Raw genomic sequence first — 15,448 nt, 5'->3', positions numbered from 1 at the left:
GACTTGAGATTGTAGAAAATCTTCCCTTTTCTGGGACAAATTGTTTCATGTTGTAAACAGTTCAGTCAAAATGCTAACAGAAGTATAATCCACTTTACTGTCAGACTGGCTGTAGCTTGGCAGTTTGGATGCCAGATGTTGATGCTGAAATTTGTTCTAGCACTTGTGAATCTGACTGTTTTTAACTGATGCATTTTGGAACGATTTTAAGCAGTGGAATTTGTGAAACTATCAGAGCATTGTCACATTTCATGTAAAAAAAAAAAGCTGCTGAGGAAGTCTTTCTTCTCTCTTGCCTCAGGCTATGGAAGAGTTAGAGAAGATGATGAAGATAGTGATGATGATGGGTCAGATGAAGAAATAGATGAATCTTTGGTGAGCTTTTGGCCTGGGAGCAAGGGGAGGGAGCAGTGTGGGGAGAGGCTTAAACAAAAGCTGTGCAACGAGTTTCCTAACTTGTATGGTTTGTTTGTTTGTTTTTTTCAGGCTGCTCAATTCTTAAATTCAGGGAATGTGAGACACAGGCTGCAGTTTTACATTGGAGATCACTTGCTGCCGTACAACATGACTGTGTATCAGGCAGTCAGGCAGTACAGTTTGCAATCTGAGGAAGAGAGGGAGTCTACAGATGATGAAAGCAACCCATTGGGAAGAGCTGGGATTTGGACAAAAACACATACCATTTGGTAAGTTGCCTGGAGAGATCAGGGAATGACTTCCCTAGTTTCCTAAACACATAAACATTGAGAAAATTGGAATATAGCCATCTTCCTTCTTTTTCTTTTCAAAGCTGTGCAACTTTGAATTTCCTGATGTGCTAGGGATGCTTAAAACTTACTAAGAATTCATTGCTAGCTACTGATGTTCCTTCTAGCTTATGAACAGAACTGATGAATGAGAAATGGGGAATCTTAGATGACATGTGCTAGATGGAGGGAAATCAGTGTCAGGTAACTAATCACAAGCAGTAGAGGATGTGTTTGCAGTCTACACATAATGGTCAACTTCAAGCTGGTTTTCTTAACCTGTTGCTGTGCAGGTGTAAGTGTTCTCTGGCCATGCTTAGAGAGGAGCACTGACCTACAACTGTGCCCGACATTTCAGTGCTCACCAGTGTCTTCTTCTCATCATGAAGTGTGCTAAAGAAAAAAAGTAGACAAAAAAACCCCAACCACCACCCCCCAAACCCCAGTCACTGTGGGGTTTTGTCTATACCTGCTGCTTCTCTCCTTCCAGTTCTCCCTCCTGACACACTTTGCTTCCGAGGGCCTCCCTTCAAAGGCTGGATCAAACCCAAATGCAAGTGTTCTTGCCTTTCTGCTTTTAACTGTCATTCCAGTAGGATTCTGGTAATCAAAGAACTAACACTTTCATAAGTGCTTTCATTTCCATGTAAGCATTTCAAAAACATCTTTTTAACTTGCGTTTACGTTTCAGGTACAAACCTGTGCGGGAGGACGAAGATGGAAATAAGGACTGTGTTGGTGGGAAAAGAGGAAGAGCACAAACTGCTCCCACAAAAACCTCCCCTAGGAATTCTAAAAAACACGATGAGTTGTGGCATGGTGAGTGTGTTGCCTTGCTAATGTATCAGCTTTCCTGCCCTTCCTTGCAGAAATTTCCCAGGAATGTTTGCAGACACTGTAGCGTTTCTTTTAAAGCAAACCTAGTGTAAGAATAGTAATTATATATTAATCTGTGTATTAAAACTAAAACTATTTACTGAGTTATTTAACTAAACTGTTGTAACCAAGTGAATGCCATGACTACTACTACCCAGGCTCCTAATGAATAAATCTTGGGAAGACTGCTAATTGATTGGTTTTGCTAATGTGTTCTTTTTTTTCCTGCTAGATGGTGTTTGCCCTTCGGTATTAAATCCTCTGGAAATTTACCTCATATCTACTCCACCTGAAAATATAACATTTGAAGATCCTTCATTAGATGTTATTCTTCTTTTGAGAGTTTTACATGCTATCAGTCGATACTGGTATTACTTGTATGATGTGAGTAGAGCACTTTCTAAAGCAGTTGCACCCTTAATACGGACAGTTCTGTCCTTAAACCTTAAATAACCTCCTTCCCCTCTTTGCTGGCCCCCACCATGACAGAATAATGCAAATTATTACTGTCGTCTTCCTCTGCATCTTTCTCTAACTTCTGGAAAGATGAAGGCTGTAAATTCCTGTAATTGGCCATATTTTCTCTGTAGTGTGCTGAACACACTTCTCATGCTTTTTCCTTCTTTAAGTCCGAAATCCAGCATTACTCCTGAAAAGAAAATGAGCAGTAAAACTCTACTCAGTCCCTCTTTCATGGCTTAGACTCTGGATGGCCAAAATGACAAAGTTTTTTGTTTCCTGTGATGAAAAGCAAACTAGAAGCATTAAAGAAATGTCTTAATAAAGAGTACTTCTTTCAGCGTTTCTCTAACTATGAATAATTGGTTTAATTTAACACAGAATGCAGTCTGCAAGGAGATAATTCCAACCTCAGAATTCATCAACAGCAAACTGACAGCAAAAGCCAACAGGCAGCTCCAGGATCCTCTGGTCATTATGACAGGAAACATCCCCACTTGGCTGACAGAACTGGGGAAAACATGGTATGGGTGATTCGCTGTGTGATATCTCTAATCAGAGTCCAGGGGGCCTCTTGGCTGGGCAGCACAGCTGCATCACACGTCACAGAACTCCTGAGAGTGCCAGAGGAGGGTAAAATGTAGTCCCAGAAACCTTGCCAAGTTACATCCGTGACACTCTGATGGATGTTTACACCTCTGTTACAGAATTTAAACCACCTACTAAGGGATGGACTAGCTGCAAAGTTTGGACCACTTCTTACAGGAGTTTCTGAGGAAAGGAAAATATGTTTGTCATTATTGATAAAATACTCAAAATTTTTATAAAGCTGTATTCATAGTACTTTTCAGTGTCTCGATACAGATTATAAGCTGTAAAGCTCCCTTGCACTGGAAAAAAATGAGAAACCAGAATTGACATTCTTGGATTTTTCAAGCACGTTAATCGCAGCAACAACAACGATGACAACTGATGGGAAATACATACTCTAGAGAATATATTTGGCTTTTTGTTTTTAAAATAAGATCTCTAAAGTCCTTCATAAACGTTCCAGTTAATAGATGATGAGTGTGAATGTATATTCTTATACAAACATCTGTAGCGGTATTTGGTCCATAAAGTTGCCTTTTTGTTTAAATGCCAATGGAGAGCTTACAGTTAACATACACGTGCCTTTTAGAATAGTGGAAGTGATAAATTAAAATAAGAAGTTTTTCTGGTAGCCTTTACAGATGATTTGAAATATTTTTGCGAGTTGTGGAAAGTAGAATAGTGGTGCTGCTGCAAGCAGGTTCTTCATGCCTTCCCACTGTCAAATACAGGAGCTGGAGCCAGTTCCTTAAAATCTTTGCTCTGTTACATTTACTAAAAACAGTCGAGAACGGGGAATTTTATTTTCTGATGCAAACTGCCTAGCCAAGGCATTCAAGTATTTTGAGTTGTTTTTCAAGAAGAGTTAGACTTTGTTGTGGCTCCTTCATTTATTGCATTTCTCTGGACAGTGGTTTTGTAAGCGTTGTAACTAAAACTAAAGTGCGTCCTGGAAGGCTTCCTTTGGAGGGAAGTGTGTAGTGAAGCACTGATTGCAGGCATTCGACATTTCTGTTTTGTTTTAAACTAAATGATAGTCATAGGTCGACTTGGAACACAAGTAACTAATCCCTTGCTCCTTACAGCCCGTTTTTCTTTCCGTTTGACACCCGCCAAATGCTGTTTTATGTAACTGCTTTCGACCGTGACCGAGCCATGCAAAGACTGCTGGACACCAATCCCGAAATCAACCAGTCGGATTCTCAGGACAGCAGGGTGGCCCCACGGCTGGACAGGAAAAAAGTAGGTACAGCTTGTTTAAACTGGGAACGCAGTGGTGAGCAGGGTGTGGAGCTGGAGGTGCTGGGGAGGTGGTTCTCGGTCTCTGAAGCTCCCGAGCTTTCAGCAAGCACGGTGTGGTTCCCAGAATGATTCCCGGTGTGATTCCCAGAATGATTCCCGGTGTGATTCCCGGCACCGGCCGCGAGGTGGCGGGAGGGGCCGCGGGATGGCCGGTGCTCCCCCAGCCAGGCAATCACAGCATTCTTGGAGCTACACTCCACTAATGAATGCTGAGTTTTAGTAAAACTAGCGATATTTCCACAAATTAGCTTGTAAACCTCTGCTTTGCTTGATTTTTTTTTCAGCAGAATTCAAGCAGCGGGGTTTAGATTAGACCCTTAAGTGTTTTACCTGAATAAACAAAAATATTGCCCTTGTATTTGGGGAAGGTAAAGCTCCTGTCACAGCATAATAAGCTGTAATTATGGTAAATTGAGGTGGTCTTGGATGCCTGCCTTGAGTCTGCAGAGATGTTACCTTAAAATAAGATCTGCTGTACAATCTTGAATACCTGTGGGGGGAAAAAAGACAATAGGCGTGAGAACCAAGTTAAATCAGTACAGCTTCCAGCACGAAGGAATCCTGGTGGTGGTGGGTTTTCTGGTTGGGTTTCAGCATCTTTATTCTGTTTTCCTCTCCCTGTAATAATTTGAGGTATATAACATTATGTGACAGCACTTCTCTGTATTTTATAGTCCTATTGCCAGATTCTTGGCAGGAGTAGTGTCTATTAGTTATACTGTCACAATTGTAAGGCACTGGTTTTTCATTTTATGTGGAACATAGTAATTCTAAGCAGTTTTCATACAGAAGCAAGAATTATTTTATCAAAGTATAAGCTCATAAATTGTTGAACTGTGGAACTGTTGGCGTGGGGTGGAAAAACTTGCATAACTGACTTTTTTTGCTGTTGTAACTGCCTGGGGAGCTGGGACTTACAGACATAATTTCACTGCTTCAAACTTCTTTACTGTGTAGCGCACTGTGAACAGAGATGAGCTGTTGAAACAGGCAGAATCTGTGATGCAGGATCTAGGCAGTTCAAGAGCCATGTTGGAAATCCAGTATGAGAATGAAGTAAGTAATATCACTGCAGTCTAATTTTAAACTCCTTTTTGCTGAAGATTAATGCAAAATAGCTACAGCTTTCCTAGAATGACTTGGTCAGACTCTTCTTCCTTTGCATTGCTGGTGCTACAGAATTTTGTCTATTAATTACCCCTAATCCACTTGGTTGTTATTTTTAGTTGCTAGAGAAGCTCTTTCTGATTTAAATTTCATAATCAATCTTATTCTGCAGAGCATGTTTTTTTCCTAACTCTAAGCAAACAGCTGTGTGCATTTCCTTTGTAACATGACAACTAGGTGGTTAATGCTTTTATTCCACTGTCATTCCCTCTGACATGTGGTCTTTCCAAGCTGCCTCTCTGTTGTAAATGTTGGTGTAGTTACATTCTCTCAGATGCTCTTTGCAGCACAGTCTTCTTTATAGCAAATAATGGACTGTATTTCTCAGACTAGGTAAAGATTTTGATGTTCAAACTGATGTAATGGACTGATTTGTTTAATTATTTCTCTCCTTTCCCCTCCTCTCCCCTCACCCTCATTCCCCTGCAGGTTGGCACAGGCCTAGGCCCCACACTAGAGTTCTATGCACTTGTATCTCAGGAACTACAGAGAGCAGACTTGGGCCTTTGGAGGGGAGAAGAGGTGACTTTAGCCAATCCAAAAGGTAATTAATTGCTCTGCTGTCTGAACTACCAACACTGATCAACAGTGAATTGATTCTAAACTGACTTCAGTTACGTACAGGGCACCTCAGTTTGTGGTCTGGTAACACACCCAGCGATAGAGTGGGATGATCTTTGTTGGTTTTGGGTTTGTTTGTTTGGTTTGTTTTGGTGTGGGGGGGGGGATGTTTTTATAAGGAGCTTTAGGTTATGGCTCTCTGATTGCCACTTCCAAACTTGAGTCTGGAAGGAAACCAGAAGTGTGTGAACTAAAGCACTTTCTTTTTCTTTCTTCCTTCCTCAACAGGAAGCCAGGAAGGTACCAAGTATATCCATAACCTTCAAGGCCTTTTTGCACTTCCTTTTGGTAGAACAGCCAAGCCAGCTCACATTGCAAAAGTTAAAATGAAATTCCGCTTTCTGGGAAAACTGATGGCCAAGGCAATCATGGATTTCAGACTGGTGAGAATAAAGTGTAAAATGTGATTCTGAAGGGGTCAAATTAAAATTGTAATTCAGAGAGTTGAGGGATGGAAGCATTAAGAGTTGAGTGGTATTGCTTTCAGCTTTAGAATTAAGTGGTGGGGAGGAGGACAGGGGTGCAGCTGAACTTTTAAGGGGGAGAGGGTGGGATATGTTGAAGATCTTCACAGGGGCTTTTGAGCTCACAGTGTTAAAAGGAAAAGCCATTACCTGGCATGGGTTGCAGCCTCTCTCCAGTCTTCTTTCAAGATCGTTCTGGGCTTGTTGTTCTTCCATCTGCAAGTTTGCTGATGGCTTTAATGCACATGCACTAAGCAACCAGTTGTGTTTTCTCAACTGTGAATTTCTGAGGCGAAAACAATCGGTCCCAGTGTTCTGGTGTGTGCTGGAACTAGGAACTGGTAAATAGTATTCTAGGTCTAGTCAAGAGATAAGATAGCAGAAGATACACTTTTGGAAGAGAGTTCAGTACTGAACAGTTGAGTGCTTTGGTTTCCAGGTGGACCTTCCTCTTGGACTTCCTTTTTATAAGTGGATGCTACGACAGGAAACTTCCTTGACCTCGCATGACTTGTTCAGTATTGATCCAGTGGTAGCCAAATCAATCTATCACCTTGAAGATATTGTCAGACAAAAGAAAAGACTTGAACAGGATAAAACACAGGTGGGAAAGCAACCCTAAGAATGGAAGAGTGCAGCTGCACACATTTGGATTTTATGATGTGGGAGTAATTCAGAGTGTGTGATGGGGCTTAATACTGATAATAGTGATAATGACTTCAATACAAAGTAGTTTTAATGTTATTGGATCAGTGGCTAGTAATTGTGAAGCAGTCTTTTTGTAAAGCCTAGCATGAGAAATGCATCCTAGGATTCTTTTGTGTGATTAAACCCAGTCTAGAAGTGTCTAAAACTGCCAGATGTTTGCCTAACATCTCTTTTGGTTCACTTTGAAAAGACTTACCAGCTTAAATATCTGAGGGGGGGGAAAAGAAAATCTGTCCTTGATTCTTGAACATTCAAAAGATTTGGCTTTATTAGATGGTTTAGTCAAATTTTTAGATTTTTAGAAGTGTTTTTGTGTTGGGTTATTTTGTGTTGGGTTATTTTCCCCTCCTCCCCTGAAGAGGTGAATGCAGAACTGTGTAAACTGTCACAATACATGAGCTTACAGGTTCTTTTCAGACACACAGAAAAGTCTTTTTCAAGGTTATCCACTTTTAGCTGAAAATAGTACAGTTCTCTGTGGCAGAATGGTGATGAAAGGTCTTTGGCATGCGTGCTTTTTCTAGCATCCAGTGTTAATAGAAGGTAGCAGTTAATAACCTAATTTATACTCTTAATACATCTGCTTTGTTACCAGTGAAGTTGTTGCAAGCTTGTGGGCCTTTGTTCCTCTTCACCTCTCAGTCTCACTCTCTCTCCTTTGTCACTGCTATAATTGACCAACAAGAGTTTGAAAAACCCTGAAACCTGGTGGATGAAAGCTGAAAAATGTCAGTATGCATGCCAAATATGAATGCTCTTAACTGTTCTAAGGAAAAAAACATAATTAAGAGCCTTAGCTTATTACACACTTCCTTGTCTTGCAGTAGTATTTTCTAGGTACATAATAGACAAGAAGTCAAATAATCCCAAAATTGCTAGGACAAAAGTACTCCTATGATCTCTCCAGTTTATCCATTAAGCTGATTTAGTTGGTTTGTCTTGGTTTACTGTTCTATATGAAAACTACAGAAGGAAAGCAAGGAGTACTGTGACACTTTCAGTGGTAATAGAAACATCTGCTTCACTTCTGGATGAGTTCATTTGAATGAATTGTTGCTCACTGGTTTTCACTTCCCATTTTTCAGACCAAAGAAAGTCTGCAGTATGCATTGGAGGCTCTGACCATGAATGGCTGCTCAGTGGAAGATCTGGGGCTGGACTTCACCCTGCCTGGGTTTCCCAATATAGAACTGAAGAAAGGGGGGAAAGACACACCAGTCACCATCCACAATTTAGAGGAGTATCTCAGAGTATGTAAAAACAATCCAAGGGCTAAAGTTGTCTTTATTTTGCTCCCTGGCAGTTTGTTTCCATATGCATTTCAGTTCATTGTCACGAACCGGGCACTGCAGGAATTTTCCTGCTGATTATTTCTCCTCTGCACAAGTTTAATTACCACAGAAAAACTGTTTGAACCCTCATCAGTGCACCTGACTTGAGAATTTTATAGCACAAAAACTAAGCCATAAAAAGTCTGTTTTGTTGGGCTCACATCAGCTGTGGACTTTCAGAACTTTTTAACAAGTTCCCACATCTGGGTTAGGAGAGTGAATTTGTTAGCAATAGTAATTCAGCATCTGCTACCCCATGGCCTTTGAGTTGCTGTAATAACAGTGTAATTTTTTTGGACTTAGACTTAAGAAAACATCAGCTCAGTTGTGAGTCAAAATTAGAGTAGTAGTGTTTCATCAAAAAAAAAGGCAACAAACAAACAAAAAAAAACCACTTAACCCCCTAAAACAAACAAATAAACCCCATGAAATACAGACACAAGAAACCCCAAACCATAATAGGTAAGGAAAAGAAAAAGCATTGCCATAATAAGTTGACAGGACACCTGTGTATTAATTTATTCCTGTGTCAAAGGGGACATAAGGCAGAGAACACCAGAAGGTTGATGCTGCTGAACAAAGGGAGGAAACTGTTTCTCCCTAAGAAAGTGTTGAAAGGAATAGGTTAAAAACAGCCTGGAAAAGAGGTGAGGGAAGGGCAGGAACTATCCCCGAAATCCTGAGTGGGGTGGAGGGAAGATCACTGTATTCCAGTTACTAAATAAGTCATTTCCTGAGAGGAGGGTTTGCTGCCCTTTCACTCTGGTGACTGGAGTTTTAAAGCACTGATAAGAAACACATCTGATGTTCAATAAGGGACATAAAAGCTCCTGCACGTGAACTGAGAACGTTGCAAAGTTATTCCATAATCCTTACAACTGAGCATTGAGCAGTTGCTGTTCATCCTACACTTCAAAGTGGTTACCTGTCCAGATCTCATGTGTTTGTTTGTTGAAAGCAAATTCTGCTAGTCCAGAATCACTTACAGAATTAAATATATTTTGATATAAAACTGTTTCCAGACTTAACAGATGGACAATACGAACTGCCACAGTTTGTTAGAAACAGACTTAGCAGTCTCTATTTACTGGTCAAAGTTTGTTTCAAGGCTCATTTTCATACAGTTTGCAGTCATTTTTTTTTTTCTAGGTAACTCATCTCAGGTGTCTGATACACTGAGAAAGGCTTGCAGACAGCTCAGATGTCCTGCAGTTGTCCTATTGCAGGGCTCTGGCACTGTAAAGGAAAAGCAGATTAATACAGAAAGCTTGTTCTCCTTTCTAAGCAACTTTTGGAACTGTTTTCTTAAAGGACTTCTGTGCAGTTTTTCCTCTCCTGGTCCTTATAGCATTACACACGTGATGTGAAGGAAATAGAAAAGATTCCGGAGAGAACTAGTGTGCTCTCTGTCACAAGTGTGATGAATTGCATTTTAGAAATAGTTTATTTATCAGCTGCCCTGTACAGCTCCCTGTGGGTCAGCTGCCCTGCTCTTGAAAATTTTATTTTCATTACAATTCTGTGTGTGGATTAACATTAAAAGTAGGCAGTAAAGGTAAAATATCCTACTGTTGCTGTTCATGCCTCTCACCATCATGTCACTCTACCCTCCACCTCCCTTTTTTCCCAAAAGGACAGTTCCCACAGGAGGTGCCTTTATCAGAAAGTAGAACTACTTCAGCTACCAGGATAATGAAAGACTTTATTCTCTATTTTTCTTTTTTTTGTCCCCTTCTCCCCTGTACTACAAAGAAAGAGGCCAACTTACTGCTTCTAAATTTGGGAACAAAAAGCTTCAATAGCGTAGAGCATCTCACACAACTGAAATTCAGCTCTTCTGTAGGAAAGCCCATCAACAGATCCTCATCAGCCTTTGTATTGGAGAGCTTTGTGGAACAAGTGACTCTTCAGTTGTTGGGACAGGGTTAAATATTTGCTTCAGGAGTCCAGCAATATCCTTGAAGTGTTTATTCGCATTCATGTGGAGATAACTTTAATCAACACCACAAGTCAGAGCTTTTAACACGTTTTAAAACCAGCAGCCCTGTGCTGACAACACATCTTTTACAATCAGCCTTTGTTTTTCTGCTGAAGTTGAGGGTATGTAAGGCAAGTGGGATCCTCAAAAGCACTGACTGACAAAAGAATCACACTCAAAAAGCCTCCCATGTATTCTTGTGATATTAAGCTACTTAATATATCAAACAGGGTAGAATGACTTTTTTAAAAACTATATATTAGAAAAGGGATCCGTATGTCTCCATGGGGAAAATTAATATAATTGCCAATGATTCCCTAAGGATTTCTGCTTCAGTTGCTGGATTTTGAGTGGTGTAGAGACAGAACACCTGGGTTAGGCTTCTAAAAATAGTAAATTTGCAGGTTCATTCTAACCAGCTATTCTGACTTCTGTTTATTTGTTTCGTGAAAAACAAAGGCAAATAAGTTGTTTAAATTCCTCGTGACTTTGATGTTTAGGGTAATGTAAGTTATGGATTAAGGCAGAATGAGGCAATGCTGTAGAGCAGGTCCACGAATCCCTGTCCAAACTGCTGGAATTCCAGGCAGTGGATGGTGAGATTTGTGGGGTTTTGCTTCTGCAGCTGGACCCTTTGGTACAGTCGTGATCATCCCACGCTTCCTACCTTCAAACTGATTGCTTTTTCCTGTGTGCTTTTTGTCTCTGCCTGCAGTTGGTTATATTCTGGGCACTAAATGAAGGTGTTGCCAGACAATTTGACTCCTTCAGAGATGGATTCGAATCGGTCTTTCCCCTCAGTCACCTTCAGTACTTCTACCCCGAGGAGGTTGGTGAATGTGGTTTTGCTGATGCTTTTCTAACCTTCCCTGGGTGTGTGTGGGCAGCGTGTGAACCTGAGTGCAGGGCATCTGTGACAGCTGATGGCATCACATTTCTAATGCATGTTAGTCCAACTCAGTGTCCCTGGAATTGCAGACTTAAATGTTGAAGATTCCTGTGTTCAGTGGTCATTTATTTATTTAATGCTTTTGTGAGCAGCTCCGTTTTCCCTGAAATTGTGAGTTCCCAGCTTTTCTGAGAAAAGTGCCTGAGTTTATATGTGCATGCTCTCTCTGTGTTGGCTTGGATGCTCTGATTCCTTGTACTGCAGTACCTCTGAATAGCTCCCCACAGATGTGGATGCTACCTGGATGCTCCATGACAACAATAAAAAAAAAATGTTCAGCTCTTTAACGAGAGATTCAGGTGAAGGGGTAAAGGATAAGGATAGTTTGTCTCGCCTTGTTCTCACCACCTTCATATAAATTTCCTTGTAAAATGCTTACAGTCTTAAGTGGATTGAATTGAGTCACAATTACAGTTGTCTGGATTAGAAAAGAGAATGTTTTATTATTCTCCCTTTAAGGAGTCTATTTGAAGACTGTACTTTGAGGGGTTTTTTTTACCTTCATAAACTTACACCTTTAACTTTAGAACAAACATTAAAGCATGCCCTGAAACTGTGTGATAGCCAAGCCTTTGTGGGACTCTCATGTTCTTGGTGCTTTGCAACGTGAGAGTCTCCTAAAGCTGAGACCTGGAGCTACTCTGGTGATTATTCTTCATCATCTCTGCTGGTACAGCTTTCAAAGGCACCACCACTTTTTCTTTTCCGCAACAAATTTAAGGCAAGTTAAAATGGCCGATTATTCTGGTTTATCCAGTGTTTTACCCACTTGGCCATTTTGTGGTTTATGTGATGCTCTTCTGTCTTGTCATTGGCATGGTTTGGTGCTTGCTTCCCCTTGGAATTTTAAAATGCTGACCTGCCGGTACAGCTGATCAGATTTAAGCCGTAGGAATAGTCAGAGATGGAGCTTTTCCCTGGTGGAAAATACACATGGGATCCTGTGTCCTGTTGCAGGCAAAATAACTGAAGTGCAGAACTGCTGTCTGACAGATCCATTTCTGTCTAATGACTGTTCTTTTTTCTTTCAAGGAGGATCTCGCGTTTCTAAAACGCAAATGTAAAGACTCTGTTTTTCACATTCCTCCAGATTTCTCTTTAAAAATTGTGAGATTTCATTAAGCCGTGGCATTTCTGATTCACTAGTGCAAATTGCTTATTAGGGCTGTCTCTGTTCTGAGAGATTCAGCATCTCATGTGGTGGTAGATTGTGTGTAAGGCAGATCCAGGAAATGAGGCAGTCACTGGGATGGTTATTGAATCCAAAGAATTCGTGTGGATTGCTTGGTGTGCCAGAGCTGGTTTTGCACCGAGCCATCCCAGCAAGCAGAGCACTGTGGGGGTGTTGGGTTCTCATCCTGCCTCAGGTTCCAAAGGGGGAACACTCATTCCTTGTCTCGTTTTACAGTTGGAGCAGCTCCTGTGTGGCAGCAAAACAGACACTTGGGATGCCAAGACTCTGATGGAATGTTGCAGGCCTGACCACGGTTATACACATGACAGGTAACAGGGGGGTCTTGTTTAAAAAAAACAAAACCAGTAGAAAATATGTTTTAAGTAACTTTGATATATTGTTACTCAAGCTAAAGGAATTATATAAAATGTATTTGAAAACTTTCATACTGCACTGAATATGAATCTGATGCAGTTATTTTAATGACAAACAAAGTAACATTTTCTTGGTTCTCTCCCCTCAGTCGAGCAGTGAAGTATCTCTTTGAAATCCTCAGTAGTTTTGACAGTGAGCAGCAAAGACTGTTCCTTCAGTTTGTGACGGGGAGCCCCAGACTGCCTGTAGGAGGTAGGTTTTCCTTATTACATATTGCTATGTCTGGAATCACTATTAATAATGCAGTTCAGAGTAAGTGGATTGCTTCAGTGCAGGGAAAAATTATTAGAGGTTCACAATGGTTTGACATTTCTAATTTCAGAGGTGACTGCGTAGACTTCAGGTATAATTTTCATAACCTTCGTGTTAATCTCATGATACTTTATTCATTTGACTCTCCAGGTTTAATTTGTTACCAGAAAACCTCTCAGAGGGCAAAAAATAGTTCAAAATTTAAACAAAACCATAAAAGCTCCTAATACTGTATTTCTTGGCTAGAGGGTGCATTAAGGTATGTCAGCAAAATGATGCACTGCTACCTGGAAACAACCTCCTTCCTAGAAAGGAGACAATACTAGCACAGTGTTCATTTTATTCAATTTCTCCCCCTTTTGAATTCTAGAATTCAAGTGAGAGGCAAGGAGGAAAACAGAGGAATTTGCTGTCTTTGCTAGGGAACCACTGTAGAACACACATTTTACTGTATTCTTGGCTGAACACTTTGCAAGTCAAAACAGAATTTATGCATCTGTTCCATTGCTTACATTCTTTGGGATTTGGGGGGGGAAGAGTTGATTTTTTTTTTTTTAAAGTATTTTTTTAGAGCTCTTTTATGGAGAGATGGTGCAGACAGGATTGAAGGTTAGGAGTGTAAAAACAGATGAGGTATTACAGTCATAGATAACTCCTCAGAATCTTAACAGGTGTGTGAAGGCAACAAACTGTTAAAAATATTATAGTTGGAATAGGGTTTTTACACATGCAGACCACAATTAGGGTGGATTCATCTAACTTCCTTCTTTTTTTTTTAAATTGATCTGGGAAATCTAATCAACAGAGAAGGTTTCAGGTGTTTTTAGGTTGCTGCAAGGCCTTACTGAGCCGTATCCCAAACCTGTGAGCGCGGGGCTGAGCTCAGCTGTGCTGCTGTGCTGCTGTCGCTGCTGGGTGTCTGCAGGGTCAGCTGGGGCTTTCCCAGAGGAGCAGCCTTGTCTTGACTGTGTTTCCTCACTGCCAGGTTTCCGGAGTCTGAACCCCCCGCTGACGATTGTTCGCAAGACCTTTGAGTCCACGGAGAACCCGGATGATTTCCTGCCCTCAGTAATGACTTGTGTGAATTATCTCAAACTGCCGGACTATTCCACTATCGAGATCATGCGCGAAAAACTCTTGATAGCTGCGAGAGAAGGGCAGCAGTCATTCCATCTTTCCTGATCGCAATGAAAAATGCAATGTCTGCCTGTTACAGCGAAAGAGAAAACTCATGATTCTTTTCTAAATATATCACCTGAGTCAAGGAAACGTGTTACGCCTTCTTGTTGTAGAAAAACGGCTTGCAGATTATAAACAAAGACACTTGGTTGATATTCATTAAAAAGCCCCTATGGACTTAAAAGTGATCAGGCCCTAAAAGTTGTTGTGACAAGGTTTCTTTAGCAAGTTCTTGTTTAAATTATCATTTATTTGATGAGTGAAGTTTTTAACTTGCTTTGCTGTGTGAAATTTAAAAAGGGATGTTTTTCCAGGCTGGAACAATAAATGTCGCTGTGCAGTTTAATACTGGGCTGTGTGTATCCATCTAGCTAAGTCTGAAGTTTTTCCTCCAAAGACAACTTTTGTACATAAGTACAGAAATTCAAACACGACATGTATTTGACGAATCTAGTTTAGTAGACTAGTTCTGTGTACCCTCACCTGCCTCTAATTTGACCCATCCTCATGTATTGTCTGACGTGCAATTCACTTGGTTCTTTTTTGTGTGCGACATCCAACAATTGTTATGTTTTGGGTTAGCGTGGGCATTTAAACTGCTCCGCGCCTCTTTCTCTGATTAAGATAATTTAAATTTTACTGAAATCAAATATATATTGTCAATATAATTCAGCCTTTGTAACTAGGTAGAACCTTTCTTATAGCTTAGTTTTACTGTAGTGGTAGGTTATCATGGTGACAGTCGTTACCAGTGGGCGCTCCAGAGCTGTTTACACAGTGATTCAGGCAGCAAAAGCCTCTGACTGGAGGCGAGGAAGAATTCTTTCTTTCATGTAGTTGAAGTCCAACAGCTTGGGCTGGCCAGTGTGTATTGTGGTAAGGCCAGAGCATTTCCAATTGATGTAAAGTTTTTTAAAAGACAAATTAGTTGTTCCATTCCCTGTTTGAGTAAACAGTTTTCTTGTTCTTGATCTAAGTTCATGATTAATTTTGTAGGTTTTTTTCTTTTTTTTTTTTTCTTTTTTTTTTCTCTTTCCCTCCCTCCCCCAGTGCTAGCTTGGAACAAGCAGTTCAGCCTTTGTCTTTTGACACAGATAAAGCACCTGTAAGCAATGCTCTGTCCAACTGTTTTATGTGCTGATTTCTCAAATCTGCAATAATTTACTTCATCAGGTTAATGTTTTTACCTGAATATAAATAAAAAAGTTTGCTTCAC

General features: G+C 40.5%; 1 protein-coding gene across 7 annotated transcripts in view; it reads left to right on the top strand.

The window, feature by feature from the left end:
• Positions 1-15,448, top strand: part of TRIP12 (thyroid hormone receptor interactor 12) — a 74,487-nt gene extending 59,039 nt beyond the window's left edge. For all 7 annotated transcript variants that reach the window (XM_027900918.1, XM_027900914.1, XM_027900920.1 and 4 more), the window contains 15 exons: positions 302-375; positions 487-686; positions 1,438-1,565; positions 1,855-2,006; positions 2,463-2,605; positions 3,758-3,914; positions 4,932-5,030; positions 5,571-5,685; positions 5,991-6,145; positions 6,666-6,830; positions 8,020-8,184; positions 10,959-11,072; positions 12,601-12,695; positions 12,890-12,993; positions 14,039-15,448. In XM_027900918.1, coding sequence (XP_027756719.1) covers positions 302-375; positions 487-686; positions 1,438-1,565; positions 1,855-2,006; positions 2,463-2,605; positions 3,758-3,914; positions 4,932-5,030; positions 5,571-5,685; positions 5,991-6,145; positions 6,666-6,830; positions 8,020-8,184; positions 10,959-11,072; positions 12,601-12,695; positions 12,890-12,993; positions 14,039-14,235 — 2,063 coding nt within the window. In that variant the 3' untranslated portion in view covers positions 14,236-15,448. The remainder of the gene's footprint in view (positions 1-301; positions 376-486; positions 687-1,437; positions 1,566-1,854; positions 2,007-2,462; positions 2,606-3,757; positions 3,915-4,931; positions 5,031-5,570; positions 5,686-5,990; positions 6,146-6,665; positions 6,831-8,019; positions 8,185-10,958; positions 11,073-12,600; positions 12,696-12,889; positions 12,994-14,038) is intronic.

This window comes from Empidonax traillii, unplaced genomic scaffold (genome assembly GCF_003031625.1).
Source record: "Empidonax traillii isolate 1590-97213 ecotype Southwest subspecies unplaced genomic scaffold, ASM303162v1 scaffold755:size778197, whole genome shotgun sequence".
Classification (NCBI taxonomy): domain Eukaryota; kingdom Metazoa; phylum Chordata; class Aves; order Passeriformes; family Tyrannidae; genus Empidonax; species Empidonax traillii.
This window is presented reverse-complemented; position numbering and strand designations above follow the sequence as displayed.